The following is a 15,737-nucleotide window of genomic DNA, read 5'->3' as shown; positions in this document are numbered from 1 at the left end:
TAGATTATTTCATACTTCTAACCCTTCTATTATATTACATTGTAGTCATATAAATCAAATACTATAAAGATTATCTTATGTAAGGGTTTATCACACCAAGTGATCAATCTAATTCATTTTAAAAATTCTTTAAACTGCATACAGTAGAGAAATAAAGAATTTTTAAAATGTGTTGGATTGGTCACTTGTGTGATAAACTTTGAAAATTTCATTTGTAAAGTTTTCATTGGACAAACTGTAAAAGCATTATTTCCTGATGGTGTTTGAAGGGACAATGAAAGAGGACACTTTTACAGTTCATCCAATGAAAATTTCATTTGTAAACTTTTTTTAAACTTTATACTTTAGTCTTGGTTAAAATCTTTTTTATTCTTTGTAGTTATATAGATCAAATACTATAATATAACAAACATTAAAATGAAAACTATATAGTTTGTAGAGTAAAGAGTATTTCAGCCCCCTTTGCCATGTTTATCATGATACTTGAATGGTATGAAATGGCACAATTTCATTGATCAAGCAGATATCTGAAAATATTAGATTGGTATGTATCATAATTTTTCCTACTGTTAACTCTAAGAAACTGTACCATACAAAGCCGAATATCAAATGGTAATCTGGCAACGAATGAAATATTGTGAAAAACTTTCCAAGTATTTAAACTTGGCACCCTCAAAAACCACTTATTTTGTACTTTGTGTAACATCATATTGTGTATTATCTTCATATTTAAATGCCACCATACTGATGGGTCTGATAGGAAGAATGGACTGTTGCAGAAGAAGGTTGAAATTAGATTGACCAAAAGTAGTAATTGGCCTTCTCCTGGGAGAGAGGATGGTCAACAACTACTTAATACTATTAATATTTGAAAAGTGATCCACGTTGGGTAAGTTGTGATGGTCCAGCACAACGTCAAAGTTGCTAACCTTAACATTCGAAAGACTTTATATAAGACTTGTTTAAATAGAAAGATCTTCTAAAATGCAAGAATAATTGCTTTTATGTGATCCCATAAAAATCTGGTGAAACCAGGTTGAAAAAGTAAAGCTCTGCAAAAACATCTAAGTAAAGAAAAACTTTTGAAAGTTGTGACATAAGCATACTGGAAGCAGATTTGACAGTAAGACTCAACATGTGAATAAAGTGCACATTACACAGACTATAACTACAAGAAATTTTGAATTAAGCAATGTTGTCATGATAATAAATAGGAAAAATAAACATCAACACAGAAAAAGACTTCCAGCTCTACCTTGTGCCTTAAAATTGTTGCACGGAGATTAATTTAGCTGAACATTAGAACAATTTAAGCAGTATCGAAAGAAGTTTGAGGCAATGGTATTTATAAGTTAGAAATAAGAAAAAAAACTGTGTAGAAATTTAATACATACAAATAATAATACAGTAGTGGAAGAGAGTTAAAATTAAAGTATTTCTTTTTATTCTTTCCCTACAAAGTGTGATCAGTTATCTGTAATTGTCTTACCCTAATTAGTTTAGATAATTAATGCTCTACTGTAATTGGTTTACAAATTTTTAGATTACTTTGAAAATAATTGATAAAATTTTATATCTTCAATGAAAATGTTTTCTCTTTGGTAATGTTGAAATCAAGGCTCTGTGATAATTATAAACAAAATAAAAATTGAAACAGTATTAAAAGTGTCTTCACATTTGTCTGTTTATTAATTTTAGTGATTTTTAAATATATTTATTGCCATTGCCAGTTTATTAAAAATAATACTGCTTTATTCTTTATAGGAATTCAAAATATTTCTTATTGAATTCCTATAATGTTTGGAACAAGAAGAAAATGCAAAAATATATTATATGCTTCTGTTTTTTCATTTCAATTATTATATTGTAAGCTGTGCCAAGGTGAATGAAATTTTTCTCATGAAATAAGTAGTATACTTTAATACCTATAAAGAAGTCTTTTTTTCCAGCAAAGCCATATAATTCAGAAACCATAATCTTTTTATCCAAATACAAATTCTACATTTCTCAATTTTTAAAGAGAATTTTTTAAATATGATTCAAACTATCAATTTAGTAAATTAGAAATGTCTTTGAGATGTTTTTCTGATGGATAACCTTAACACTTTACAAAATTTTAAAATTTCTATCTACATACTCTTAAATTTAGGAATAAATTTAAATTGAAAGTTTTTTCATTTTAGGCTGTGCAGCTATCTTTTCCATTTCCATTTTATGGCCATTTCTTAAATAATATCACAATAGCAACTGGAGGTATGTATTTAAAATAATTATAAAATAGTGTCATAAATATGTGTATAAGTGAAGTTGTTGATCTATTAACATTCTGCAGTGAATAGTTTGTCTCAATTGCTGTTATTATTTGATGTTTATTATGAAAAGTAATTGTTTTCATTAAAAAAATATCCTAAATATATTTTGATTTGATCTTTTAAATAAGCCATTATTTTAAAATAACATGCATTTTTATATATATATATATATATATATATTTCTGTTTGATTAAAAAAGATTTAGAATGTAAGGTAATATCAAGGAAATTATAATACTAATGATGTAAAGGATTTGCAACGTAGAACTAGAAGTAATTATATAAATAGTTTTAAAAGATTGGAGAAGCTGCATCTTAAATAATGGAGTAATACATAAATTTCATAAACATTTCATTGCATTATGTTTTTTTTATTTTTTAATAAGAAAGGTGATAAACTTAAATAAACCAAACTTGGCACCATATTTAACAAGCAAAAAATAAAATTTATTAGTATTTTTATTTAAAGATTAGTTACATTTCTTCAATATAAGATTTGTTCAAGAAGTTCCAAGAATGGATCAAAAACTCAAAATATGTTTGTATTGAAGCTCAGGGTGATTAATCCTCTTTCTCAAACAATTTCTCTAATTCAGAAACATTTACTAAAATCAGCATCTTTTGGAAATCATGAAAGTTTCTTTGATTCATCTTGTACAATTTCTGTTGGCTCAGGGTTTTTTTTTTTTTTTCAATTTTGAGTAAAAAAAAAAAAAGGCAAGGCTTTAGGAGCTAGTTTGGGGAAGAATAGCAGTTTAAACTTTAAAAAGAAAATTTATTCTTGTCCCATAGGCATTAATAGGGTCTTTTACCATACTCATCACAATGGCAGCCAGATGGTGAGAGACTGCACTCTGTGTATCTGGCACAGATCATTCACAAAAAATTCTCGAGGTTGGTTGCTCAGATTTTATCTTGAGTCCCCGGAGTGGTAGGCCAATGTCTTGGCCATCTGACTGTCAAAGATAACAATTTGAGTCAACAGAACTCATAAAAGACAAATTGAAGAAAATTTAGGAATTTCTGAGAAAAGCTGATTTTTCTAAATGTTTCCTGAATTGGAAAAAATGTATCAAAACTCAAGATGATTTTGAACAATCTTAAATACATTTTTTTTATTCATTTCTGGAACTACTTGAACACATTTTGAAATTAAAGATTAAAATAAATGTTAAATGGAAAAAGGAATGCAATTTAGTTACATAATCACTCTCATCACTCATTTCTGTAATGTCAACCTACGTTTGATAAAAGTAAAAGCATTATGACCTCAAAATGGATATAATTATTTTGATAAAGACAAAAAATGAATGAATTAACATATAGTGAAGAAAGAATGGTAATCATTCAACCAATTCTTAAAAAATAATAATGTTAACATGAAAGTTCCAAATAAACATGTCAAATTAAATACTTCTAGGAAAAAAGTTTAAGTTTTCAACTGTTTATGTGAAAGTTAGTAAAAGTAAACTTCTATGTAATTTGAAGAATAAAATAATGTATTATTCGTACTTGGAAGTTTGTTTTTTTTTATATATGATATTTAACATATACTATTGGACAGTATACATTAAATATACACAGTAAATAACTGTGTATATTTTTTTAATATTTAAAGTGATTATTTCAAACTTCAATTTATATACTTTGTTAATGGTATGGTTTTTACCATACCATTAACAAAGGGTTTTAACTGTAGGTTAAAAACCTAGTTATGAAAATTTAAACAAACAGATACACATGTGCTTTTGAGATATAAATTAGTATAAATGAATCAGCATAAAAAGACTATTTGAAGTATGTATATGTATATAAATTAATAAAAATAATTATGCTTTTTCTACAGGATTTCTCTATACAGGTGATCATATTCACAGTTGGATTGCAGCAACTCAATACATTGCTCCATTGATGGCTAATTTTGATCCAAGCATCAGTAATACTTCCTTAATTAGGTATTATGACAATGGTATGTTTTTTTCTAACGTCAATAATACTACTAAGGAAGAATGATTTAAAACAATAATTTTAGTATAATAAAGATTTACTTAAATTCATTGCTAGATTATTGTGTTCCTGCAGAAAAATTTTTATGAGAATGTGTATTCTTTACAGTTGATTATCTGTTTCTTCAATATGTATTGCTTTACTTAATTCCTGTTGAAACTGTACTAGACTGACTAACATTGAAAATATAATTTTCTACAAATTTCTTCTGCAGCCAGTGAATTAAATTGAGAAAATTTTGTTTAATGTGGATATCCTATATGCTATAGTTTTGGTGAATTTTTGATTATTACCTTGCATTATATAAACTCAGAATCAGTTCTCATAGATCTTAAAGAAATCCACAAATAAATATTATAATACTTCTCTTTTTCATAATTTCGTTGACACATGGAAATTTCTTTTGATAAAATAGAATAAAAAGTCTCTATTATTAAATTATCAGAAAGTACTTACTTGATGATTATTTCCTTTATTCAGGTATTTTGAATTTACACTTTTGGTTTTATGAAAAAAGCTGTAAAGGCTAAACTTCTTCATTCCATAATGTCTCATAAATGTGTCCTATTTTTAATTATAAGCACAGATCCAAAAACAAATATTTGAGTAAAATTGAGAGAATTTATGTAAAACAGGCATTTCATGAGAAAATCATTCCCAAGAATATAATGGTAATAGTAAAATATGGTGAAAGTTCAATAATGCAAGATTATTTCTTTTCTACCATGGTTAAAAAATCTTAACATCTCAACCCTATTAATAAAGATAATTTTTCATGCTGTTCCACGGTAGGATTTATCCAGTTTTACTTTCAGTTTATTTTTGTGTGTGCTTGTTACCGTGCATTCCCTTTAATCTTGCACCAAGTGCAAAGTTATATATTGTACAATAAATAACCAACTATTAAATGTGTAACATGATAAGTTTATTTTAACAAGAGGGCAATTTTTTCTTCATTATCTGCATCATCCTTACCAAATGTATATAGTATTATGGAAAAAATTTGAAAATGATTGAAAAAGAAAACAATAACTTACAATCCTATGGTACACCAAACAAGGTTTAAAATAAATAATTTTTGTATTTTAAACCTTGTTTGGAATGCCAATGTTTTTGCTCTATTTTCTGTTGGATTTTGTAAATTTTTTGAACAGCAAACCTGACAAAGGTCACTTTAAACTAATGTTTTCAGTCATATCTAAACATTTTACTGCTGTACAAGGTTGCATGTACAAATGTTCCTACTCAAATTTTTGTTTTAAATTCCCTGACCCTTACATGTCTTACAGTGTGGCATATTAACAAAATAAAACAGCATTTGACTTACTATGCACATATATTATTGGTTCTCAAGTTTATTTTTCTAATTAACAGTTTAGTAATAATAATACAATTAATAATTAGTTATATATTATTATATAAGATGAGCCGGGGCCAAGGGGGCGATCCTTAGTGACCACTTAATCAGCATGGGTTGGTAAAACCCTATCTCTATGTCTGTTGGATGGCTAGGAGGGCTATCCAACAGACATAGAGATGGAGTGGGGAGGTCGTGAGTAAGTTGATAGGATGAATAACAACAGGTAGCCAGGTTAGATGTTTAATATTAAACTTATATTTTATTCATTAACTCTAGGGTTACAAGAGGCTAAAATGTACAGCTAAATACTATGAGCAAACGTGTTGTTTTGCAAGGTGTGTTCTCAGTTTAATTCTGCTTCTTTCCTAGAGAGAGAGAGAGCTTACACTTTCTACTAAATATGCAAAACAGCGAACGATGCTGTTGAGATGTTGTTCTGTGTCTTGGTTGAGGTTGAGCCGTGATCCACGTCATGGTCGAGGTTCTCATAAGGCAATTCGAGCCATCATCTTCTATGTCATATGGTGAGGAGGGGTTCTTGAAAGGAGTTCATTCTATATAGTGAGTCTTCTATCCATTGTTCAGTTCAGGCTAGGTATGTCTGCTGAATATGGCATGACGGGAGACTGGTGTTGCTTACTTCTATGGACTGGATCTGGTAAGGTTGCTTCCCAGTGATGAATGCATCTCAAAGTGTGTGTTTCATCCTTATACAGTAGAGCATTGATTATCCGACCCCCGATTAACCGACTGCGTTCTAGTCAGCAAATTCAAATGTCCGCTTGTGATGTGGCGCTACAATATTTGGTTATGTCTTGGCTACTTTAATATTATTTTTGTTAAATTTTTGCATGTTTTAGCTGGCAGCACTGGCTCGACCATGAAAGGTCGAGCCAGTACTGCAATACATATACTAATAATGTATTTTTTCGTACTTTTCGGTTATCCGACTTTTCAGTTATCCGACCAACCCCAGTCTCCAATTAAGTTGGATAATCGATGCTCTACTGTATTTGTTTTTGGCTTGGGAAAATGATCAGGTGATTGAATGCTTAATAATGAATCTGCAGGTGTGAGGTCAGAGGTGTCTATCGATGACGCTATAACGTTGCTGAAATGCAGCTGTCATTGCCCATATATGGTTCGAAACTTGTAAGCTTCATTTTGTTTACTTGTTTGATAGTCCACCTTCTCTTCCTTTAACCAGAGCCTGTTTATCCTAATGCTTGGATGTTATACTTCTCTTATGGCTGTTGACAGGAAAGCTGATATTCAATCCGTTTTCTATTTGATGTTTTCTTAACAGTCCGAACGGAGAATTAGGCCTAAAAATTTCTTAAATTTACACAAAATCAAGTGCTCGATCTCATCAGCGCTTAATTAAGTCCGAATCTCGCATTTTATTTTTAATTATTATATATATATTATTTTATTAATCCACAACCATAGAACTACATGGTTTTGAAAAAAATGCATGTGTTCTTTGACTTCATGCTGATTTTTAAAGCTCCCCAAATTCTCACATTATACAAATTCATTTTCCTTTTCTTGTCTGTAAACTTTTTATTGCACAAAGTTTTCATCACCAGCAATGCATTCCTACATTGCAATTGTAAAAAATTTGATGACCAAACAAAATGAGAATCAGATTTATTGCAAAATCAATATCTTGTAAGCATGAAATTAATCAATGGTAAAGATATTTTATGAACTGCCAACCAATTCATTCCAAGTTCTATTTCTGCTTATATGACTGACTTATTTATTTCAAAAGATCTTTGATTTATGCCACCATGCTTTTTTCAACACACTACTCCTTGATAGTCTTAAGTGTTGGAGGTCCGTATTGCAGACACTGTGGAAATTAAAGTAAAATATATGTTAAACACAAAATGGAATTCTTGCATTATTGTTTAACCAGAAGACGACAAATTACGTATATTTGTATAAATATTAAAAATTTCCTTTAATCTACAAGAATTGTTTGTATTCAGAATTTTCAAGTATTAATATTTGATATATTTTTTTTATATTATCTATTCATCATAAATTTTTTACAATTGAATAAATTTTTTCTTTGCAGGAACAGCATTTACCGTGCTCTGGGATAATGTTATTCTCAAAGAAAAAGCATCAGAAGGTTCTTTTCATCAAATTTATTACATAAATATTTTATTTCTAGAGTAATAAATTGCACATTTCTATTTTAGTTGGCGGAGGTGGATCATTTAAATTCGAAACTATATTATATAAAAATGGTGATATTGCTTTTGTATATAAAAATGTAATTTTCCTTTCTCTTCATTTTGTAAATTATAGGGTGTATACAATTAAAGAATAAGAACCAAAAGTTAATACATGGACATATCTTCATATTTATCAAATAGAATAAAATGAATGGCATAAAAAGTTAGATTGATAAAAACAAATAGGATAAAATGTTTCCAAATTGTTTTTTTTTTTTTTTTTTATTAATGAACTGATTTTTATTCTTTAATGTAACAAAAATAATTTAAATAAAATATCTAATTTAATGTCTTGTATTTTTTTTTGGTCATATCTTTAATAACACCCTGTTCTAGAATTATGAAATACATTATAATGTATGAACTTTCAGATTCCATTTCCAATCACTGAAATATCAAATGAATCTCATCCTGTGAAGATAGGAATATCAGATGCATATGTTTTAGAACGAACATCATATTGTAAGAAAATTTCATTAAAATATTATATTTTATTGAATTGCTATTAAATTTATATTTATAATATACTTTTAGTTTTTCGAAAAAAGATTATTTATGAATATCATAAGACGGATTTGAAGCATTTGGATATTAGCAATGATACTATTCTCTATTTTAAAGCTTTACCAAGTAAGTCTTTAGAATAAATTTTGTAGAAATAATTATGTATTATCTAAGACCAAACTTTTTGATAATTGAATACTAATGATTCGTAGATTTTGCCTTTGAGTTTTCTAATGTTATTAAGTGAAAAGAAAATGTACCTGTAAGGCTGATCAAAGAACTATGTTAAATTCTGCATTACAAATTCTAACTGCTTTGGAATTAAAACAGACCTCAAGTGGGATGGTACACTATCCCTTTACTTCTTCCCTTTTCCAAACAGTTAAATAAGGATGTCATTTTCAATTGCTGCTGTTGTTGTTCTGGTAGTAGATAAGAAAAGATCTTATTACAAATGCATCAACCCTTGAGAAGGAGACAAACTAGACCAAAACATTATTATTAAGACAAAATATGTGGCCCTGAACAGAAATAACAACATTACTAGTACAGAAAATGAAGGAATTTGTTACCCATACCTACTACATCATTACAAAATTAGAAACAGCTATGATAGCATAGACTGACAGACAAATTCAGAGAAATACCCACATTTCATTGTTACAAAGCAAAGCATTGCTGATCAGAAAAGAACAATTATACACAACAACCTTATTCCACAAACAAACACATTAGATTGATTACACAGAAATCAGACACTTGTTGATAATACTTCAACGGTAGTCATTCATGAAAATGTACTGTACATAGTATTTCCATTGATGCATGTGAAGCTAAGACTATAGTAAATGATTCTTAAATCTGAGTCTAAATTTACAGGATTTATCCCTCACACATTCAAAACTTAATGAGAGGTCAGAAAAATTGTATGAGTGTTTTAATCACAGCACAGTGGTATGCCAACTGCAAATTGTTTTCTGAGTATTGGGATGCTTTTTAGTCCAATCCAATCACATGATGTTGCAAGCTTGATTAAGGATAAACAACAAAACAATCATGCTATGTTGAAATAAACATATATGACGAATAATTTTTAATTTTTGCGCTCAAAAGGATTCCACAGTAGGTACCCTAATGACCTCAGCCAATATTATAACAACAGAATTGCATTAAACTGCCAACTGACTTTTGGGTGCCTTTGGAGAAACAGAAGGGTTCATGATTACCATATAAGAAAGTACAGGGAACCACATTTTAAAAGAAACAATGATACTTGTGTTGTAGTTTCATGTATATGGCATTTCCTACATCACTTTGAGTAGACTGTTTGTGTTAAAAGTTGGTTATGTAAATGTAAATTACAAAATTATATTTTGATATCATCTTTTCCTCTTTCCAGCAAAATTATTTATTTATTAATGGAAAGAAGAAAAGTTTATTTTTTGATATTTTCAACTGATAATCCTACACAAACTGTAGGGTTGACCAACAAGTGTGTGCAGTTTTTGTTGATTGATGGCAACACATTATGAAAAGCAACAAATTTCAGTTTTTGAATTTTCAAAATTTTGAAAATCTTGTAACCATTTGAAATTGACATTACACTTGAAAAAAATAAAGATTGGTTGTATGTTTTGTCAATTGAATGATGGATAAGCAAAATGAGCATTTTTGATATATACTTTTTTATTTTATAAAAAGTAAAAAACAATGCAAATACAGTAGAGCATCGATTATCCGACTTAATTGGGGACTGGCGTTGGTCGGATAACTGAAAGGTTGGATAACCGAAAAGTATGAAAAAATACATTATTAGTATAGTGTATTAGGCCTGGTTTAAATACTAGCCTCCCTTTCATGGTCGAGCCAGTGCTGCCAGCTAAAACATGCAAAAATTTAACAAAAATAATATTAAAGTAGCCAAGACATAACCAAATATTGTAGCGCCACATCACTAGCGGACGTTTGAATTTGCCGACTAGAACACGGTCGGTTAACCGATAAGTCGGTTAATCGGGGGTCGGATAATCGATGCTCTACTGTATATAAAAAGACGTGCAGTGTAGGACAAGGATGCCTTGAAAGAATGTGTGCACCAGAAATGGGTTTTTAGATTTTTCTGGCCATGAGATCAACACCAATTCACACTATGCAGCATGAGAGATTTCAAGCATTCTCCAAAAATTGAAATTGAGTGTGGAAAACCTTTGCTTTAACTTGGCTACATTACCAGCTCAATGTTTGAGTTTTGCACAAGTTGACTGAAACAAATCTAGAACACATTTCCATAAGCAATTCAAGAAAACCAGAAAGAGATCCATTTCTGAAATGGGTGATAACAGGCAATGAAAAATGGATCATGCTTAACAGTGTTGAGTGTAAACAATCATAGGGGCTGTGTAGCAAACCATTTCAAAGGCAGGGTCTTCATCCAAACAAGATCATGCTCTTAATTTGATGGGACTGGAAGGGTGTTGTGATCTGCAAGTTGCTTCTGAATAACAGAACAGTCAATTTGGATGTGTACTATGGCAAACTGGGTAAATTGAATGCAGCTATGCATTAGAAGCATCCAGAATTGGTATACTAGAAGGGCATCATCTTCCATCACAATACCTGACTTCACTCATCACAAAGATGAGTGACAGCTGGTATTTGCTTAGTAAAAATTATTAGAGCTGGGCTAGGGTCTTGTTACATCCTCTATATTGCCTCTTCTGATATTCACTGTTTCACGCTCTTCAATTCTTTAAATGGACAGTGCTTTGTTTCTTAGCAAGGCATCAAATGGCACTTGGAACAGTTTTTTTTTGCCAAGAAAGACAGGAAGCTCTTTGAGCAAGAAATTATGGAGTTGTCCAAAATGGTTTATACATTACTAGTAGCCCAGGACACCCCCTAATGGGAGTTCTAGCAGCAGCAGTATCATTCTGTGGTATAAATAATAAATTCCTATTACAAATAAAAATAATAGTATAATTTATTTATTAACAGTATATATTATTATTAATTTAAATAATAGCTGAAAATCATTGCTACAGACACCCCTTAGTGCACATTCTAGGCATTCCATGACAGATTACAGATATATACAAACAGTGGGATCAATGGTTTATATAAGTAGATTGAATACAAGTTGTTCCTTCATCTGAAAAAAATTGTCTTATATTTTTAAAAATTAAAAAATTCATTTACATATTAATTAAAAAAAAATTTTTTTCACACCATTCAGTGTTCTCTATTATGCAACTGCAACCAAAAAATAAAAGCATGGGGACTCATGAGAAGCCCTTAAAAATTGATAGTACCAGGATTTATATTTTCTCACATGCAGACCATTAACAGAATGGCAAAATGACATCACTTTTACCATCAAAGTCAATGGAATATGAAGTTGAAAGGTAAAAATTAGACCAATAGGAAGGCCATTTAGCATTGTTGTCATAAGCATCATATGGGATGATAGCATTTGAACTATAGCCGAAAAACTTTAAATATATTTATTTATACTCTAATATGTTATGTTAAATCGAATAGTAGTATAGCATATATATGAATGTCAAATATATGTACTTTATGCAGTAAGTATTCAATATTTCTAACTTCCAATGATTTTGAAATATTTTTCTTACCAAAATTCTTCACTTGTGTGGCTTTTTATTTGTGATAAGATCTTAAGCATACTTAGAAAGTTTAATTGATATAACAAAGAACAATTCTAGTTGGTGCCATTTTCAACTACCAGCAGTAGCTGTATATTTATGGCTGGCAATGGTGCACATTTCACTCATATGGTAATTTCCACTCGTGAGTACACACAATGCAGAAAGAAGATGGAACAGCAATTTTTAGCTTAATATTTCTGCATATGAGTTCTAGATAAGAGCACTTTACACTTTTATTTTTGGTCACTTAATATCAAGAATACTGTGAAAGTTGAAAAAAAATAAAGTACTCATGTTTAGAAATATTTCTAGTTACACACTCTATCAACTTTTATGAGCTTCCCATGAGTGCCCCATGCTTTTAGTATTCAGTGTTCTCCACTATACAACCAAAAGTAAAATTTAAAAAATTTTTTAGTGGCATTTACATGAAAAATATTTTTCATTTTATTTAAAATTTAAACACATTTTTATATGTGGAACACTGAATTAACAAAATTCTTCTTGGTTTAGCATTTAATCAGAAAGTGAGTGAAAAATTGAATTACAAGATTTTATGTAGATAGTATGATAAAATACACATAATCCAATTTTTACCTATTAAGTTATTGTTCATCACTGGTAATGCTTGATAATAGCAACAGTTCCCTGTGTTAACAAAGAATATAACCCTTTTTCCTAGGTGCGACTTTAAAACATCATGACACAAATATCTCTGACAGAAAAGTAGCCACCAAAGAGCAAATATTTTTTTAAATATATTTCTACTTGTAGCTAAAATTTAAGTCACTATTGGTACATAGTTAATATGTTTATGAATTTGCACATATCACACCTTTATGAAAATACCGCTATTTAAACTAGCATCATTGTTATGGCAAACTCTCAGTCCACATAAACTAGAGTCCCACAAACTGGACTTTAATCTAATATTTTTTTTTTAATTACATTCAGTAGAGTAAAAAAATAAATTGCTGATATGTTTTAATTTATTTACAATTGCATTTATGTGAAAAAAGAAAATAACATCTTTTGAATTCTTCTGTTAGTTTATGCTGATATATATTAGGGCAGCATTAAGTTTGATATTTTGTCAGTTGTTACCCTTCCATGAGACTAAGATTATACAGTCAAAACTTAAGAAATCTGATAAATATAAGAAAATAGACTTATTTGTGGCCTTGTGAATTCTTGATAATCCTATTGGCCCACCATACTGACAAAAATTTTTTTAGAACTTGATTTTTTATTCACATATAGAGTATGCTAGAAGTGATGTGTATAGTATGTTAAAACAATATTTTAACACATTCTATATATTGTAAGTTTGTTATTAAATTGAATGCATTTTAAAAACCTATATTAATGAACTTTTGGCAATATGGGATACCTCTTTTCCCAATTAGTCTGCTAGATTGAGAATTTACTTTATTCCTAAAAAGACTGCAAAGATAACTTGACACTTACATTTTGGAACATGCCATTTACTTGATTCATTGATTAACTGTCTCATTATTAAGACAAATTTGTGATTTCTTAAACCTAGATCAAAATTCTCCATCCATTCCAAAGTTCTCGAGTGCTCCAAACTTCCATTCTCTTGCTTTCCAGAAGTTCTTTGTCCTAAAGAAAGTATAAAAATTTGAGGATTATCAAACTTGTAATTAGTTATCATTGTTTATTTTGAACTCAAAATTGCATTATTCTACCTCTAAGCTTGGCCATTTTCTTCATTCTCGACCAAACCCACTTTCACAAGATTCCATTCTAAATTTAAACTTGAGTTTCAAATGGTTTTTACAAATAAGGCCTGTTTGACTTTGCACATGAGTGTTAGGGTTCTGTGGCAGTCTACATTGGTTTGCCTTTCAAAAACATTTTTCAATATTTGTTGGTAATTGGAAAAAATTCTATTATCAATTAAACATGTATAATTAATTTTTTTTATTATAGCTACTATTCTTTGTCCTATTCTAATAAAACCAGTCTATGCATTAAAGTTTGATGGAATAATAAACTCGTAAAAAGGAAAATTAGAATTAAACAATTCCAAAAAAAAATTATTTTCAGCTTGTTTAAAATTCAAGGATTGTGTGTCCTGTGAATCAAGTCAAATTGGATTTGACTGCATTTGGTGCGAAACCAATAAAAAATGTTCAGACGGACTGGATCGGAACAGGCAGGAATGGCTACAGTTCAATTGCATTTCTCATGTACGTATAAAAAAATATGATGATGAGATTATAAAAAAAATATTTAAATTTTTTCATTTTCTAGAAAAACCAATCGGCCTGTCCTAAAGGAGTGGAAATGACTCCATCTACAGGTAAACAGTTATAATTTTTTTAAATTCTATTTTCATAATAATTTACAACAATCCTTATCATCATCAGTCACAACATCCGAAACATCAAGTTCAATGGATACTTCTACTGTGGTCCCAAAAATTTCCAATCCCACTACTTTGGTCTCAACTTCTAACCCGCCAGAGACATCATCATCATCTGACATTAGCCAGACTATATCAAGTAAATCACCTAGTAGTACGGCTGTCACGTGGTCTTCTTTCTCGAGTTTGAGACCTCCAGAAGACCATAATACTATTCCTTCGGTTTATGACGGCATGAAAGCATCATCAAAAGGTATGCATAATAATAATTAATTTTAAAAAATTTACATAAATTTTTAATTAATAGTTATATATGTATATTATAGTATCATTAGAAGAAAGTAAAGAGACTGGAATTGGAGCAGGTGGTGTATTTGCTATCATTTTAGTCATTGTTTTGATCATAGGTGTTGGAATATGGTTGTTTTATGCTTACAAGCATCCACATTCGTCATCCGGGCAATTTTTAATCAAGGTATTGTCATAAAAATTAAATTTTTAATGCAAAATTTTTGTTTCAAAATCGACTATTTTTCTTACAGTATCGACCCAGTCAGTGGCACTGGAAGAGCGAGGAAAGCCGTTATTCTGCTTCAGTTCACATGTAAATCTGCAGATCCTACATTCCTACCAGATTGGATTCTTATGCAATTTTATCATTATCTGTACAGTTACGAGAATATGCCACTCGATACAAGTTTCACACGTTTGGGCACATCTCGTCACACAGGACAGTATATGCAAAATCTGTTCCTGTTAATGTTATAAAACATCTTACTGCAAAAACACGAATCTCTCTTTACACATTATAATCTATTAATTAAACGGCAAATCAATTTCATACAAATTTACATATTATAAAATACAAAAATAATTTTTACTATATATACAGAAAATATTTGTTATATATATATATATATATGTGTGTGTGTGTGTGTGTTTGTTATATAAAAATTTTATATTTGACAAAAAATTGTCAATGACAAAGTCACGAGGATTGTGTTTAAATACACAATACACAAATAAACTAAGATTTTTAAACATTTTCTTTACATTTAAAAAAAACTTGTTTATATTACAAATCTTGAACAATATTTATTATAATATATACATGATTTACAAATATTTTCCTGTAAGAAAAATGTCTAGAGTGAAATATGCAAAATGTTTTCCAAGATGATTTTGTGGAGAACACGAGTAATATTTTTTAACTTGGATATCGATGTTAGTTTTATTGTAGCTTTGAATAATTATT

At 29.5% G+C, this 15,737-nt stretch overlaps 1 protein-coding gene across 1 annotated transcript in view; it reads left to right on the top strand.

The window, feature by feature from the left end:
* The window catches only part of LOC136988253 (plexin domain-containing protein 2-like), a 46,768-nt gene extending 31,343 nt beyond the window's left edge, over nucleotides 1–15,425 (top strand). The window contains exons 4-14 of the mRNA XM_067286110.1: nucleotides 2,184–2,253; nucleotides 4,158–4,280; nucleotides 7,762–7,818; nucleotides 7,889–7,962; nucleotides 8,296–8,386; nucleotides 8,459–8,554; nucleotides 14,164–14,306; nucleotides 14,371–14,419; nucleotides 14,487–14,735; nucleotides 14,809–14,957; nucleotides 15,025–15,425. Coding sequence (XP_067142211.1) covers nucleotides 2,184–2,253; nucleotides 4,158–4,280; nucleotides 7,762–7,818; nucleotides 7,889–7,962; nucleotides 8,296–8,386; nucleotides 8,459–8,554; nucleotides 14,164–14,306; nucleotides 14,371–14,419; nucleotides 14,487–14,735; nucleotides 14,809–14,957; nucleotides 15,025–15,090 — 1,167 coding nt within the window. The 3' untranslated portion in view covers nucleotides 15,091–15,425. The remainder of the gene's footprint in view (nucleotides 1–2,183; nucleotides 2,254–4,157; nucleotides 4,281–7,761; nucleotides 7,819–7,888; nucleotides 7,963–8,295; nucleotides 8,387–8,458; nucleotides 8,555–14,163; nucleotides 14,307–14,370; nucleotides 14,420–14,486; nucleotides 14,736–14,808; nucleotides 14,958–15,024) is intronic.
* The last annotated feature ends 312 nt before the right edge of the window (nucleotides 15,426–15,737 follow it).

The sequence above is a fragment of the Centruroides vittatus genome, unplaced genomic scaffold (genome assembly GCF_030686945.1).
Source record: "Centruroides vittatus isolate TY-2023 unplaced genomic scaffold, ASM3068694v2 scaffold_324, whole genome shotgun sequence".
Classification (NCBI taxonomy): Eukaryota; Metazoa; Arthropoda; class Arachnida; order Scorpiones; family Buthidae; genus Centruroides; species Centruroides vittatus.
Note: the sequence above shows the minus strand (reverse complement) of the source record. Positions and strands in the feature narration are given on the sequence as shown.